Source organism: Anser brachyrhynchus (genome assembly GCF_964034855.1).
Source record: "Anser brachyrhynchus genome assembly, chromosome: 9".
NCBI lineage: Eukaryota > Metazoa > Chordata > Aves > Anseriformes > Anatidae > Anser > Anser brachyrhynchus.
Window position 1 is genome coordinate 11,228,577 of NC_137703.1, and position 14,983 is coordinate 11,243,559.

The following is a 14,983-nucleotide window of genomic DNA, read 5'->3' on the forward strand; positions in this document are numbered from 1 at the left end:
CGTTCGGGTCGCAGAGCAGCCTGGCACCTGCCCTTGTATGAGCTGTAGGGATACACGGGGAATTCCTTTCACCGGGGGAGTTTAGGGAGGAGAAATAACAGAACGTGGTCTGAAGGCATACACGCCTTCCTCCGCCAGGCTGTTCAGAGGAGAGCTCTTCTCCAGGAGCCAGTCTTGGGAGCTCGTGGCAACGTGTGCCGGGTGCGAGCAGCCAGCCCCCGTCCTTGTGGCTCAGCATTTCGCTGCCTGCCGGCCCCTGGGCGAGTGCTGCTGCTGCCTCTGCCTCTTCCTGGGCTCCGACTCGCCCGCTACGGAGGAATTTGTGTATTTGTCGGTTTTGGGTGCGTGTGTTGAGGAACCACTGGGGAAGGAAGGGCGCGGGTTTTGCCAACAGGGGGTGCTGCCTTAAATAGCACATCTCCGCGGCTGGGCTCTGCCGGCGTGCTGGCCTGCCTTGAAATCGCCTTCCTTTGAATGGCTGGAGGAGCCGAAAAGGCCAAAGAGAGCAGAAAGTGTGTTCAGCCTCCCTCTAGTGCTAGATTTTGTTAATCATCGGGATTATTGGCCTGGGTTTAGGTGCTCGCTGGCGAGGAGCATCCGTAGCGCCGCGCAGCTCTAGCTGACTGCCTCCCCGGGCTCAGGCGAGGAGCAGTCGCTCCCGGTGGCTCTGTAAATAAAACCTTGGTCTGTGTGTATGGCTTTCAGTTTGAGAGCCCGCTTTTACGGATTTCTGGGACTCTTAATGTGATTTATTAAAATCTGGGTGATAAGTAACAGCCTTTTATCTAAATTGAAGCCGTGTCCAACAGTATAAATAAATTACCTGGTAATGTTAACCCTCTTACTCAAACCTTGGCTTTGCAGGAATGCTTTTGATCTGTCTCCCTCCTTCTGCCGTCCTTGTGTGTTTGAGAAACGGGAACGGGCTGTGTTCTGAATTAGACTTGAACAAATAACATGTATGCTCTCTGCATGTGTAAATGCTCACCGGCTCCCTACAGGTCGATGTGTGTTTGTTCTGTTATAGAGGTCTCTGGGCACTAAGGTAAGAAAAATCGGTAATTCACAGTCTTTATGTTGATGAATATTTCGATGCATAGTATATGAAATTGCATATGTTTTTCTCATATACCTACACGTATATATATATGCACGCAGACACACTATATATATATATACACACATACGTGTATATATATATATGAGCAATGCATAATGAGCAGGGATATAGAGCAGGCCTCCATGTTCTTGGGGAACAAGCAAGCACATTTTATCCCTGCTGCTTTTTTATCCTTTCTGTGGGTAGCATGACCAGTAAATCCAGGATCACAAGAGAAAAGGAACACTAAGCATGTCTTTCAGTCGGCTCTTGATGTAACCCATCTTATACGCATGTTTGTTTTACAATGCCAAACCACATTCTATTTTAAATCTTTAATGAACCTCTGTTCCCATCTATGTAACTTTCCAATCCTTACTCTCTTCAGAATAGACAAAGATGCTTATTATAAACCACAAATTTTACTGAAAGGGTGAACTGGAAAAGTTTTAATTGTACAGCGTAAGCCTGCCATTCATCTCTCTGCCTGGCTATTAATATCTTGGCAATGCTATAATGCAATACAGCCTTTAATAGCTAAACCTCTCGGCAAGGACTACAAAGGAAGCAAGGATCCAAACAGTTAACTGTTCTCATTATTTTCATCATGGTTATTACTATGTTATTTAATGTATTTGTTATGTTATTGTTTAATATAGTAACAGAGCAGGCAGGATGTGCCAGGACCTGTGCTGGTGCACACTCGTGCGTTCCCTGGGAGGAGGAGGGTTGTGACGGGGCTGTGAAACGCTTTCAGAGAAGGAACAGAAGCAGCTTTTGGTAATCTGCCATGCGACGGGTAATGAGGTGAGGGAGCAGAAGAAAGCAGCAGCTAATACAGATCACATGTAAATAAGGGCATGGGCCCATCTAAAAGGTTGTAATAGGAAACAGAAAGGTCAGAGAGACTGCTGATTGGCGTGTTCTGAGATCGCCAAGCTAAAACCATCCCAGGTTAAGACTCGAGGTGGTGTTACGCACGTGGTCCAAGCAGTGTGGCTGTGGGTCCCCCGGGGCTGTGCCCGAGGCTACAAGCCCTGGTGGGCTCGTCCTGGCTCATGAGGGTACGTCTCTTTGTGGGAAACTGTCACCCTGCTGGCAAGAGTCAGGTCCAGTGCCCACACCTGCAGGGAGGCTGATCTGTGACCTGGGTTATCCTCCCATGGGTAATAGGGGCTTGAATGGGGTGTGTAATTCCAGAGGCGTGGAGAAAAAGGAGACAATTTGGTCCTGTCAGACTGAGCTAGTACTGGGCTGTGACAGACAAAAGGAAGCAAAAACATCATTGTATCCAAGGTAGAATTATTTAAACACGGGGAAAATAGATAATGAAGACGTGGGAATTCTCCCATTGTAGCCGATGAGCTAAGTGATGGAAGAGAGTGAGATAACATGATCAGTACTGAAGACATTTCCATTCTTCTCATTTCTGAGTGCTATTCACATTTTCTGTTGGATTAGCAGGTCCTAGGAAAGATCTTTTGCAGGATTGGTTGCTCTCATGTCAAATCCTGGGTAGGCTGTGTTGCATTAGGGAACTGTAATGCAGCGGCAAGACTAAGACAAACAAGCTGTCAGTAACAAGAAGAAATTCTAAAAATTGCAGCGGATACAAATTATTTTGCCTTTTCTATGAAGCTGGCTGGGGTTGGAAGATGTGGTTTAAAAAGACAAAGTCTTTCCATGAAGCTTGGTCATAGTGGTAGGCTGGGACGTGACACAGCAGGCAGAAGTCAGATTCCCACCTTGGTTTTGATGCCGTAAGTAGTACAATATTTTGGGGCAGTGAAGTAAGCTTTGGTCAAACAACTTGAAAGGAAATGCACATATTCTTCTTGTCTGTCTAAATTCGGTTTTGCAGCCCTGGAGTAGCTCAAAGTGTAAGGCAAACTTCATCCTATTTTAGGTGTAAATTTTGCCCGGCAGTAGCAAGACGTGGATATGGAGATGATGCGAGTGCATCTAGTCACCAAGAAGGGAAGTGGCTCAAATGCAGGCTCCTGTCCATTTTTTAGTTCCTATCACAGGTGAAAAACAAGGCTTTGGTGGCCATGCCAGGTGATTTTGTTGTCAGAAAGTGTTGTCTCTGCGAGGAGCATGTGGCACAGTGACTGGGCAAGCTGAGAGGTGGTAGAAATAGCAGTGAGAAATGTTGCAGCCAGAGCTGGAAGAATTTATTCCAGAACAGAAAAGCAGGCATGATTTTACATGTTTGCTGCCATTAAATTCTATCTTTGAGGACCGTTCCCCACAATTGTATTCTTCCGTTATGATCTGCTGATGAAAATGCAGGATGTTGGTGAGCTCTAATGCACAAAGAACAGGTAAGAAAGAGCATCTGGAAAGCATCACAGAATGTTTTTAGGGCTTTGTTTTTAGTTGTGTGAAAAGTAAAGTAGAAATGTTTGGGAAGGCTGCAGCAGCTCCAAGTGTTGCTCAAGCAAGCGAGCGAGGACTCTGTCAGAGGTGCTGCACAGGCGCCTCTCGTTCAGCAGCCCCGACATACTGCTCCTTCCCTCTCCATCTCATCGTTTCCGCGTCTCTGTTTTGCCATGGGAACAGCCTCATGTCTTGTCGCATCCCAGGTCTAGCTTTTGTCTTCAGCTCAGTTACTCCCCTCGCTCGTGACTTGCTCTCCCCATACCGGGCTCTGCAAATTCACCGTGCTCATGCAATATGGCTCTGTGTTTTCCCAAAAGATGTCACTGCTGGGGTTTGTGCAGGTGTTTGGGTGTCAGCACTTCCCATGGCTGATGGCAGGGCTGCCTGCTGGGAGCAGCATGCAGCAGGTGCTAAAATTGGGTGACCCTCATAAGGAAATGTAGACAGAGGATGTTTTCTGTGCTGAGGTAAATGCCATTTGGCTTCTATGGCTGTATTGACTCCAAGCAGAAACAGAGTTAGGAGATATTTTCCTGTGGCCTAATGTGTACTGTAGAAATCATGATTTCTGATGCATATCTGTTTTCAGGCATGAATTCGTGATAAAAACAAACAAACAAAAAACTTTAATTCGTGTATCTGCATGTGGGCATTAGCAGAACAAACCTCAGAGCTCGTCTGGGAAGGACCTGCATACTGAGAAGACTCTTTGCAAGGTTTTATGGTGGTCTCTGGGCAGTGCAGGTTGTGCATTTTTCCGACTTTGTGTAATTCAGGTAGTTTTCCTTCTCCCGAGGTTCTTAGGAAAAGTCTAGAAGGTAGGGTATCCAAACAGGACTTTGTTGTTAAAAAAGAAAGAAAACCTGTGGTTATTCAGCCAAATCAAGTACTAGGCAAACATCTTACAGCCTTGAAGGGAATGGAAATGCAGGCCTAATGGTTTGGAAAAGGAGACAGCCAACTTCTTGAAGGTGAGGACCTTCCTCAGTGTATAAGCCCTGATGGGTCTGCCCAGCTGATGCTTATCTGAGGCTGCTGGTGGGCTGCAACAGGTTGCCCTCCGAGCCAGCACCCATCATCTGCCCTAAGCATGTGTACTGATGCAGAGTCCAGGCTTTCCCATTCTCAGCTTTGAGAGACATACAGTAAATTTTTTAACTTGACTCAGTTCTGAGAAAGCCAAACCCAGGCCATCCACTTTCATGTAGTTTTATACATCCATTTTCCTGACATCTTGCCAGGCTCTCCGGGAGATTCTTGAATCCTTGCAAACTTTTTGGCATGTACCTCTTCCTATTACAGCAAAACAAGCAAACAAATTCAGAAATATGTTATATGTTTAACTTCTGCGCTTGGAGCTTATTCAGGCTGTGAAAATTGAATGGCCAATTTTTATTTTATTTTTTATTTTTTGGTGGTGATTTCATAATAGCTTCACAGCCCGTGTTCAGGAATGCTTTCTCAAATTCAGAGAAGCTTGACTGTGTGCTTAAACTTCATTGAAGTTGATAGAACTTCAGCACACGTGTAAAATTAAGCATAAGCTTATGGTGTATACAGTCTTTTTGCAGGTGACACAAGCAGCTGCATATGGGTTTCCAACATGTGATTAAATTCCAAAAGGAGTTTTTAAAAACAGTTTTAGTCAACCTTAATTTTCTGAAATTGGTAGCTTTAACAAAACCTATCTTTTTTGATTAAAATTGCCTGAGACGTGTCCCTTTTTAAAAGCTCTTCATTTAACTGTCACAATATACAGTCTTGTGTGGGATAGAGTTTGTTCATGTAAATTTAATTTCCAGTTAAAGTGGTACAAATACAAAGTGATTTCAGCAGATCTTTGCGAGCACAGCAGCGCCTTCGCTTTCTCCCCTCCATGGATCTGGGGGCCAGGCAGAGCCATTAAACTGCCAGCTGTGTCCCTCTGCCTATTGCACATCACAGCCTCACCCGGTCACCTGGAGAGACCAAAGGTACCCAGGCTCGATCAGCAGACACCGAGAGATGAAGAAGTCTTGGAAGTTGGTTCTAGTATTTAATTACCTGCGCTATTAGGCATAAAGTGAATATCTCTTTTATTTTAGCCAGAATCGGTCTGCCTTCAGCCTCCTGGCTGCTGTATGCTGTTCTGTTTTGCTAGATGGGGCAGCCTTCTGGTATCCGGCATTTTCATTCTGCGAAGCTGGTTAGGTATAGCTGTCGAGCTACTCAGTCTCCTTTATAAGTGAAACCAAGTGAGCTCTGTACGTGTCTCATTGTCAGCTGTTTCTGCTTTTCTGGGGAGTCTCTCAAGTTTTCAAAACGCTGCCTTCCAACCTGGACACAGTATTTCAGCGTCAGCCTTGCCGGAAGTGTTGAAAGAAGAGAAATCACTAATCTTCAGCCTCCCTTGCCTCAGGATTGCACGACACCGGGAAGGAGCTGGCGTTCGGTGTTTCTCCCTCTGGACCATGAGTCCTGGGATGAGGGCTGGCTGGAACGGCTTGCCCATCACTCTAGAGGTGAGCTCCCTGGCTGTTGCATCTCCGGGTGCCGTATTCCAACGGTGGGGCTTCCAACGCTGGCTCTGGGAGGTGAATTTCCAACATGTGGCTTCCATTCAGATAGCCTTGCGTGGAAAACCATCCAAGATAAACCTTGTCAAAAACGCATTTCTTTTCTTGCCCCTCACTGTTTTCAGCCTGCTCGTGTTTGACGGCGTAGTTCACTTAGAAGTTTCAAAGAGTTTCAGGAGCTGTCACAGTCTTCATGAGGAGGAAACAAAATGGAGTGCAAAAGCCACTCTGCTCCAGGGGAACATGGCAAGAGAGTGTCCTCACCTCCTCTTGTGGCTGCTGGGTTCGCTCAGGCAGTGCCTTGGACAACAGATGTGTGTGTGTAGGCGTGTGTAATTCGTGGCTTGTCAGACACGTCCTGTACAGTTGGAGGCATCCTCCTCTTCCTTCTTCTCTTACGCCAGAAAAGGAAAGAGGAAGATTACGACTTGGCCAGGATGTGGAGGTTAAGGGAGTCTCTGCTCTTGGACATCGCCATGGGATCTTTTAAAAACGTAACTTCCATGTAATGTGAGTCAGTGGAAAGGCCGTCCTTTGCTGCAGTGGACACCTAATGAGCTATTTGGTTTCTGTTATTGATTGAACTTTGGAATTGCATTGGGATAATTGGTTACTCTTTGGTTATGGTTCCCATTGGAGGCAGATGATGAAATATCCAATATCTCCTCTTAGTTCTCGGTTTTTCTGCAAGTAGCGATACTCTGTGGGGAACATCAGTTCTGCTAGATGGCTAATTAAATGTTAATTTGTGACAATATTGGAGCAGATTTTAAGTTGGCGGGGGAGTGGGCAAAGAAAGGGGAAACTTTAGCAGTCACCATAATTATCAATAAAGAGTCCTAATATTATTGCATTAATTAAAGGAAAAAGTATATATTCCCTGCTGCCATAAAGTTAGTTACAGTCACTGAAAGTCACGCTGGGTCAAAAGGGTTTCATGGCCAACTCTTCTTGCCCTGTGAACAGAGAAGTAGTGCTGTCCTGCAGAAGACATAAAGAAATAATTGATATATTCCACTTTATATTGTATATTCTGCTGATGAAGAAGAACATTTTGCTAATTCAATTTAATTCCCAAGGACGAGTGATTGTAACTCCACCCGGAGAATATTAAATTGCCTTAATGGAAAAATAAACTGGTTTTATTCTCCCCCTTCCCTCCCCATCTTTCCCATTCAGCTTTCAAATAACTTTATGTGCCTCCTTAGTTTATTAATACACTTCTCATCTTGCTGCTGATTTTGCATCTGGTAGCACTTAACACAGACAAGACTTCCAAAGCTTTTGATCAGACATCGTAAGTAAACTATCAGGACTGTCGGCTCTGCTGCTCTGGCAGATGTCAGCTGGTGGGACTCCTCCTCTCCCTTCATCCCTGGACTGTTCCTTATCAAATCCATCCTGTTGCTTTCATGTGCTTGAGGATCTTGGTGTCTCTTCCTTGTGTGCTAGCTGGCTCACAGTGTGAAGATCCTCCTGTTGCCTAAATGGCATGTGCCATTTTGCTGGTTTTGTTTCTTTTTTTAGTGGTGATGCAGTCTTGAAAGCCTTACTTAGCCAATGTTGAAGTCTCCAAGACTTCCTTCCATGAGCAAAAGCAAGTGGTTAGAAACCCAAAAAGGCCTGCTGCAGGTTTGAATGCCGTAAGTAAAGGTGTCTGTGATGCTGGGAGCAGGGGGCTGGATAACATCGTCCTGGAGCCAAGCAGGTGGGGCCTGGGGGTGGCAGGCAGCACAGCACCTCTGTGTTGGCATCTCCAGCCTGGGGACACCGACACGTGTGCTTAGGGGCTGCGAGGTGGCTCTTGTTCAGTGCTCTGACCTATATGCTGCATCCTCTTTCCTCACAGAGTTGCTTTTGGCTGTCCTCAGGGTGGCAATGGGAGGGGGAGTGTTTGACATCTTACTCCCTGGGCTGTACTCATCCAAAATCCAGGGCCAAATTCTCTTCTGTGGTCTTGGGAACAAGTCTGGATAAACCCTGTAAGCTGTGGCAAAAGCTTTTCTCTAGGGTTAGGGGCAGGAGCTGTTCGTAAGGGAACGTAGTTCTGGGCTCTGCCCTGGCATTATTGCTGCCCGTCCACACCGGTGGTATCCTGCCCCTGAGCAGAGCCAAGGTGCTGGGTTTGGGATCGGATCCCCTCTCAAGATGCACAGAGGGCAGAGGCTTGTTAAATGGTGGAGGAAGGGTGAAGTCAGGACGATCCTGCAGTGAAGTTGCAGCTGGCGATTTGATGGCTTGGACTGTGGTTTGTCATCATCTGGCTTGTTTCGTCAGGGCTGGGACAGCAAATGCAGGGAATGAGATGCCCATTAAGGAGTTGTTTTGGCCCAGTGGATTAGTGTCTTCATCTGGTGGCCAGAAGGAGCTTATTTGAGTTTCTTACTTGCCCAGCTAGGTGCATCTTCAGCTCCTCGCTTCCAGCCCTCTGCCTGTATTCCCTTTCCAGGGCTGGTATCCAATAAGCTCCTTGGGACAGGGATGTTTCCTGACTATGATATGTGAGCAGAGCCTATCAGACAGATCTCTAGGGAAATATAAAAACTTCAGTGTAATACAGATTCATAATGCCAATGAAGTCTTTGCTCTCCTTCATACATGGGTCCCAGGAGGCTGAGTGCAATTGACTGCATTTTCTGTCATCTCAGCTACAAGGAGGGAAGAAGTGGGTTTCCAGGTGTTGGTCAAAGCCCTGGCACTGAGGCAATAATCAGTTATTAACCTGCAGAGACTGACGTGTTCCCACCACCAGACGGAGTGACTCCAGGGTGGTGACAGCTGGCAGATAGAAAGCACGAGTGGAGGCTCGATGGAAGTGTGAATGTCTATGAAGAGCCAAATCAGATCAGCAAGGGTCAATAGTGAGTGGCCAGACAGAAATGTAAGAGGGAAGCACAGAGTATTTTTTATATTTTTTTCTGAATTATCATGGTAGAGTTTTGGTCCACGTGTTTCTCGAGCTGCTTTTGAAATCCACGTAAACTCATAGCAACCACAGTGTCATGCAGCAAAAGTAGCTCTGCAGCTTAGCAGCTTGTTGTGTGACGAGACACCTCATTTGTGTTGCTTTGAGACCGATACCTTCCAGTTTCTTGCTTTCTTCTTCTATTATCTTTTTTATTTTTTTTATTATTTGTCCTTCTTGTAAGCCTCCTACACAACAGTGAGGTTATAAATTGTTTTTTTAAAGATTTTGCAAGATGTCTCCTAGCAATGCTAACAAATAACTCCTTTTCTCTCCTTGTTCCTTTACCCCAGCTATAAACCGTGTAGTTCTTTACAGCACCGTGTTGCTTCAGAGAGAAAATAAACCCTGAAGGTACCCAGAGCTATTTACATTTTACATGGGTGGAGAATCTGCAAGTGGGACCGTGGCTGCCCCAGACCCATGCCATCAGTCCGGGATGGAGCTGTGCCTGCATCTTAGGAGGGCAGCCCCCTTTACCCTGCAGCATCTCCTGCGGTTTGCTGCTGACGGGAGCTTTGCTGATGGGAGGCATTTGACACGTAGGTTGAAGGCTGCTGGGGCAGCAAGGGGACTGGCGCTGCGTGGTCGTTGGCACCTGAACCCCCTTTTTTAAGTGGGGTGCAGGCAGACCCACCTGCCTCCTTATCTTCAAAAGTGGCCAGAGTTGTAGAAACGTCACTCCGTTAAGTGACAGCTGTGTCAGAGAGACACAAAGCGATACCTTTGAACAGCCCACTTCAAACTCTTGAAGTGTTTTTCTTTGGTCCGGCTAATATTCAGAAACATAAACCAGGTAGAACTATTCCGTGACTTAAAATAGAAAGAGCAGGGGAAAAAATAAATCAAAACCTAACTTCCCTTTGGCTTTTATCCTTGATGTCATCAAAAGACTAAAAAGGATATTTCAGGCCTGGCTTCAGCCTGATGGAACAGCAGGGAAGTTCTTTTCTATTAGATCCGTGATACAATCACGTCTGGTGAAATCACTGCGGTCACATCTGCTGAAATCTTCCATCATTTCAGATTTGTTTCAAAAGACTCAATCTGTCTGTTTTTAAAGGGCAAGACTACTTTTCCAGCCCCTCCTGGAACAGCAATTTTGCATCAATCAAGCATTCGAGACCCTCCTCGCCCCAAATGCTGTAGTCAGCTCTTGTCAGCATGTGTGTGCTTGGTGGGGCAGCTTCTTCGAGCTGTTTTAATTTACATCGGGGAATTTGAAACAAAATGTTTGCACTTGTCTTTAGGCTCAGGGGAGAATAGTCACAGCAGCTCAGCTTCTGGGTGCCTCATTTTTCCTGATATATGCCCTCGAGGATGCATCTTTTTGCCACTGCAGTGGCTTTTTGTGCTTTAGATGGCTTCTGTAACCTTGGAAAGAAGAAATTGTGGGAAATCGTACAGTGAGGGAGATGGGGTAGCAAGGGTGTGTGTCTGAAAAGGATTTTGCCTCTGGCAGTGGTATTGTTGGAGAAAGTGCAAAGCGAGAAAAAAAACAAACCCAAATAGCAGTCTGAAGTGTATCAAGACTGAATCACTTCTTCCTGGTTAGAATTTCTCACAGTCTCTTCTCGTAGGTAGAGTGGATGCCATCAAAACCAAACATCTTTCCCCTCCTCTCCCCCGCCCGCCCCCGGGCTAAAAGAGGGAATGAGAGCCCCATCCGTCCTCCTTTCCCTGTCTGCAGCTGCGTCTGAGCCCAGTGCCTGGGGCCGTGGAGTAGAAAGAGATGCTAGCTCCCTGTGTGGAGAGCCGTTTCGTTTGCTCTGCCTTCCGCCGAGGATTCCCCCTGCCAGCAGAGCGGGGCAGGCAGCAGCAGTGGGCGCAAGCTGGAGGAAGCAGGCGGCCATCAAAGAGCTGCGAGGGATGGAAAGTGGAAGAAAGTTTGGCCAGTGTCAAACGCCGTGGTGTGTCATTGCCAGTCTGGTTCCTTCCCGTCGCCCAAAGGTGCCTGAGCCCGCAGGCAGCTGCCCTGCGCTGCCTCGTCTCTCTGAGCCCCTTGCGAGGAGCTGGCTTGGGCAGACAGCAGGGTGCTTGCATCTCCGCCCTAATTTGGGACGTGTGATAAGAGCAGGTGATCTGGGTTGTACGAAACGGTGCCCCTAGGGAAATCATCGTGCTTTTTGTATCTCCCAGCTTGGCGAATAGTCTTACGGCCTTTTTTAGCACAGTGAGCTGAACTGTGAGGCCCCGCGTCGCCCTCTGCACCGCGTGTTCTGCACCGCACATCCCGTGGGGCGGTGAGGGGGACCTGTGACACGGGCTGGTGTTGGGTGGTAGGATTAGCAAAATTAAAGCCAGTTTTCATTGGAACAGCGTGGGCTGACAGGGCGCAGGAGTGGATTACTGTCACAGCTGCTCTGAGCTGCACACCAGGAATTCAGGGGCGGCCAAATGGGCCCGGCAGTGAGGCTCTGCTGTTTTTCTCCCTCCTGCCTCGCAGCAGGGACTGAGCCAGGGGATCGGAGTGTAGGCGTTGCAGAAATTCACGTGAGTGGATAGGCTCTGGCATGAGTAATTTGTTGGATTGGGTTGGTTTATGTTTGCTTTTTGTCGAACTCAGGTTGGCCAGGCCAAAGAAAGCATCCTTTTCCCTTTTTAAACCCGTTTTTCCATATACTGCTAGCTGAAGCGGAGGGCGCACAAGTGACTTGTCTGCAACAATGCAGTAAATCCCGACAGAAATAGCAGGAGCAGCTCTTTCTGGTTCCTGTGTTCATATTTGCAACGTCCTGGACTTAACCAGCCTGGGTTCCTCGGAGCAAAGCCCTGTCTGCACTAACCTGTTGTGCCTTGGGAGCTGGTGCTTGCGTTTTGTTCCAGAGCAATATCATAAAACTTTCATAGCAGCGTCATGACGAAGAGCATGAGAGCAGAAATAACTTAACCCTCTCTTACTAAAGTTGTAGAGTTGCAAATTCTTTTCCTGTTTCCACATGAAACAAATCCCTCGATGGAGACTGGAGCGCTATGGGGAGAAAAACGCAGGATTCATGGAGATGGGGTAGAAAGAGCAAGCGGAAACCTGCCTTTGTGAGAATTAACATCTCTCCGGTGTCCTCAAAGTCTAGTCCTTTCCCAACAGGCCCTTCCACACATCGGCAGGATTACTCGTTGGCACTGTCACACTGCATTGTGCTTTAGCATTTGTAGAATTGGGCTCTTAATCTATGTTGATTATATTTTAATTGAATAAATAAATCTTTTGCAGAGCTCAAAATCAATGGAGATGTTTCCATGCTTTTATTTTTATTTTTCTAGGTTTCCTAAGGACATTTAACTTTTACAACCTTACAACTTGTTCTGCAGCATTTGCTAGTCAGCTATTGCATAATTGTTCTGGGGAATGAGAACCTGGGAATAATATGGCACAGAAATGCTAAGAAGCAGAAATAAAATCGGCTGATCTTCTAATCCACTGCCATCCCTCCTCTCCAGGGTCAGCACAGCCGCACAGCCAGGAAACCAAGCAGCCCCTTTGCGGGCCCCAGTTTTATTCCTGGTTCTGCCATTGACCTTCTGCACGATTTACCACCTCAAGTGGTGGCGCCTTGGGTGCCCTCCACATCTTCCTCCCTTTCCAGGCTGGCTTTTGGACACTGAGCTCAAACGTTCTCTGGAGTTGCGCAATCTCAGGTTTTGAGGCTGGGAAGCCTGTGGCTGCCCTGTAGTTATTGTAGGCTGGCAACTGGAGGATGGAGAAAACCAAGCAAGAGCCATGAAGTGTACTAGTAATGGAAAGGAAAGTGGACTTTTTCAGATTTAAAAATCTGGATACCTACAGCTGGCTAGGAGTAACAATCTGGGGTAATTCCTGTCTAAGGTATTTCTTTTTTGAACAATAGTTTGGATGGAAAAACACTGCCTCTATAATAAAAAGAAGCAAGAAAAATGGAGTTTGAAAGTAGTTTCTAACCTGACTTTCAGTCTTTTAAATGATGTGTTCTTGCATAAAGCACCTTGGAGATTCCATTTTCTTGTTAGTCAAGCCAAATTTATTGTAATCCAATAAGATTTAATAATCATTAGGAACTAATGAATGCCTTCGCACGTATAAGCTTGGCAGATCAGAGCCTTCCTGCTTTGCATAGGCTGTCTCTCTTTGACCAACTTGCCATTTATGTGTCGGATTGATGACTGGGGAGTTCTGTAAAACAGGTAATGATCTAGTGCTCCTGAAATGAAATTTAAATAAAACCTATCTGGAGCAGTCAGCGAGCCAAAGGGAAAGGAAAATTTTTGGCTCGGAAAATTGAAGTAACTTGGTGAGAATGAAGGCAAACAGAGCTGGACTGTCTGTGGGGAAGTGCTGGTATGGTCTGAACAGGCATTACAGTTGAAATTAGGTGAGTTGTTGTATAATTCTTTTATATTTTTCTTATTGTAATAGTCAAGCTGCGAGTGTGCTCTTCTGCACTGAGCTCTGTCGTTGCACATACATGGAAAGACTCTGCCTGGGGAATTTGCAGATAAGTCAGACATGGAAGGACAGAAGGCAAATACTGACTATGACTCAGGTTCAGAAAAGACTTTAAATATGTAAGGCTTTACTTGACTCAAGAACTTCAGCCTCTGTGCATGCCCTAAATGTGGTCTGGCTAGGTGTGTAAGCTCCTGGCATCTATGTCACACCTGGTGGGGATCCTTTGCAGGCTTTCTTGAACTTGTATTCCTGCTAGAGCGAGTGTCCCGACCAGCCTGGTACAAGCAGGGCCAGGCCACTTTGAAAACAAAGATAAAGCGAGGTGCACTGGATCCAAAAGTGTCCTGGCTGTAGGTTGTTGTCTGCTCTGGGCATGGGTATCCCTGAGTAATAGCCCCTCTCCCAAGGACCTTCTTTATGTTACTCCGTGACTGCCTACTGCAAATCATGCCCTTCACCTTGAGTCAGCTAGAAGTGGATTGAACTTTTTCACTCCTCCTCAAAGGAGCTTATTTTTTCGATGGAAATTGTAAAGAAGTGTTGAACTGTCCAGGTACAGCTACCACAGATTGATTTAAAATAATAACAGGTGTGCAGGTGGCCGGTCGCTGGCCCCAGTGGCTTGCAGCTATGCTCTGTGTGAGCTTCATCTGGGTTGGGATGTTGCAGAAGAGATATTCTCAGTACCCAGGTGCTCCAAACCTGCACCCAGCTTTGGCTGCCCAGCTGGGCATCCAGTTAAAATACAGCTTCTCCATCTGTGGGGCTTGTCCTGCCTCACCTCGGCAGCAGATTGCGCTCCGAGTTGCATAATCCTCCAAGTCAACTTAACACAATGGGACCATTGTGGGAAACGCAGGAAGAAAAGCCCCAAAGCAGCCTAAATCCTTGTGAGATGGAGGCTTTCTGCTCGGCCCTGGTTCTGGGAGAGAGCTATAGCATTTCAACATGTTTGTCCCTGCAACCCGAGAGTTATTGCTGGGGCATGGTAGTAGCTCCATTTGAGGACAGTAAGAAACCATGCGCTGGGCCAAGTGGTTTGAATAACTGGAACTCTTCTTCTTCCTCCTTTAAGGTGAATCCCGGTGGCAAGACACTAGAGGAGAGGCGGTCCAGCTTAGACGCAGAAATCGACTCCCTGACCAGCATCCTGGCCGACCTAGAGAGCAGCTCTCCTTACAAACCTCGGACTCAACAGGTTAGTGGCGCATTGCGTAAACTGAGCGGGAAGGTGGCCAGAATCGACTGCTGGAGTCAATTTGCTAACCGCTTGGTATTTGTTGCGAGCAGGCATGCCAGCTTGCCCTGATAGCATCCAGATGTGGCTGTCAATGGGAGGAAGGGTGCAGCCGCTCTAAAGGGGGCACCAGTTCAAAAGCTGCAGTACCTCTGAGAGAAGGGCCTCTGATCCCAATTGTTAGTTTGCCGTGGAGATTGTTAGAAAAAAGACTTGTAAAAAAATGGCATTTCATTTGCCCCAACTTTCCGTCAACAAGAGCTTGTGAATTAAAACCTGATCAATTCATAAGTACTTTTCACTTTTATTTATTTCCCCT

General features: G+C 46.7%; 1 protein-coding gene across 10 annotated transcripts in view; it reads left to right on the forward strand.

Moving 5' to 3' along the window:
- The window catches only part of LPP (LIM domain containing preferred translocation partner in lipoma), a 387,571-nt gene that overhangs the window by 203,318 nt on the left and 169,270 nt on the right, over positions 1–14,983 (forward strand). For all 10 annotated transcript variants that reach the window (XM_080603962.1, XM_080603958.1, XM_080603966.1 and 7 more), the window contains one exon: positions 14,503–14,625. In XM_080603962.1, coding sequence (XP_080460088.1) covers positions 14,503–14,625 — 123 coding nt within the window. The remainder of the gene's footprint in view (positions 1–14,502; positions 14,626–14,983) is intronic.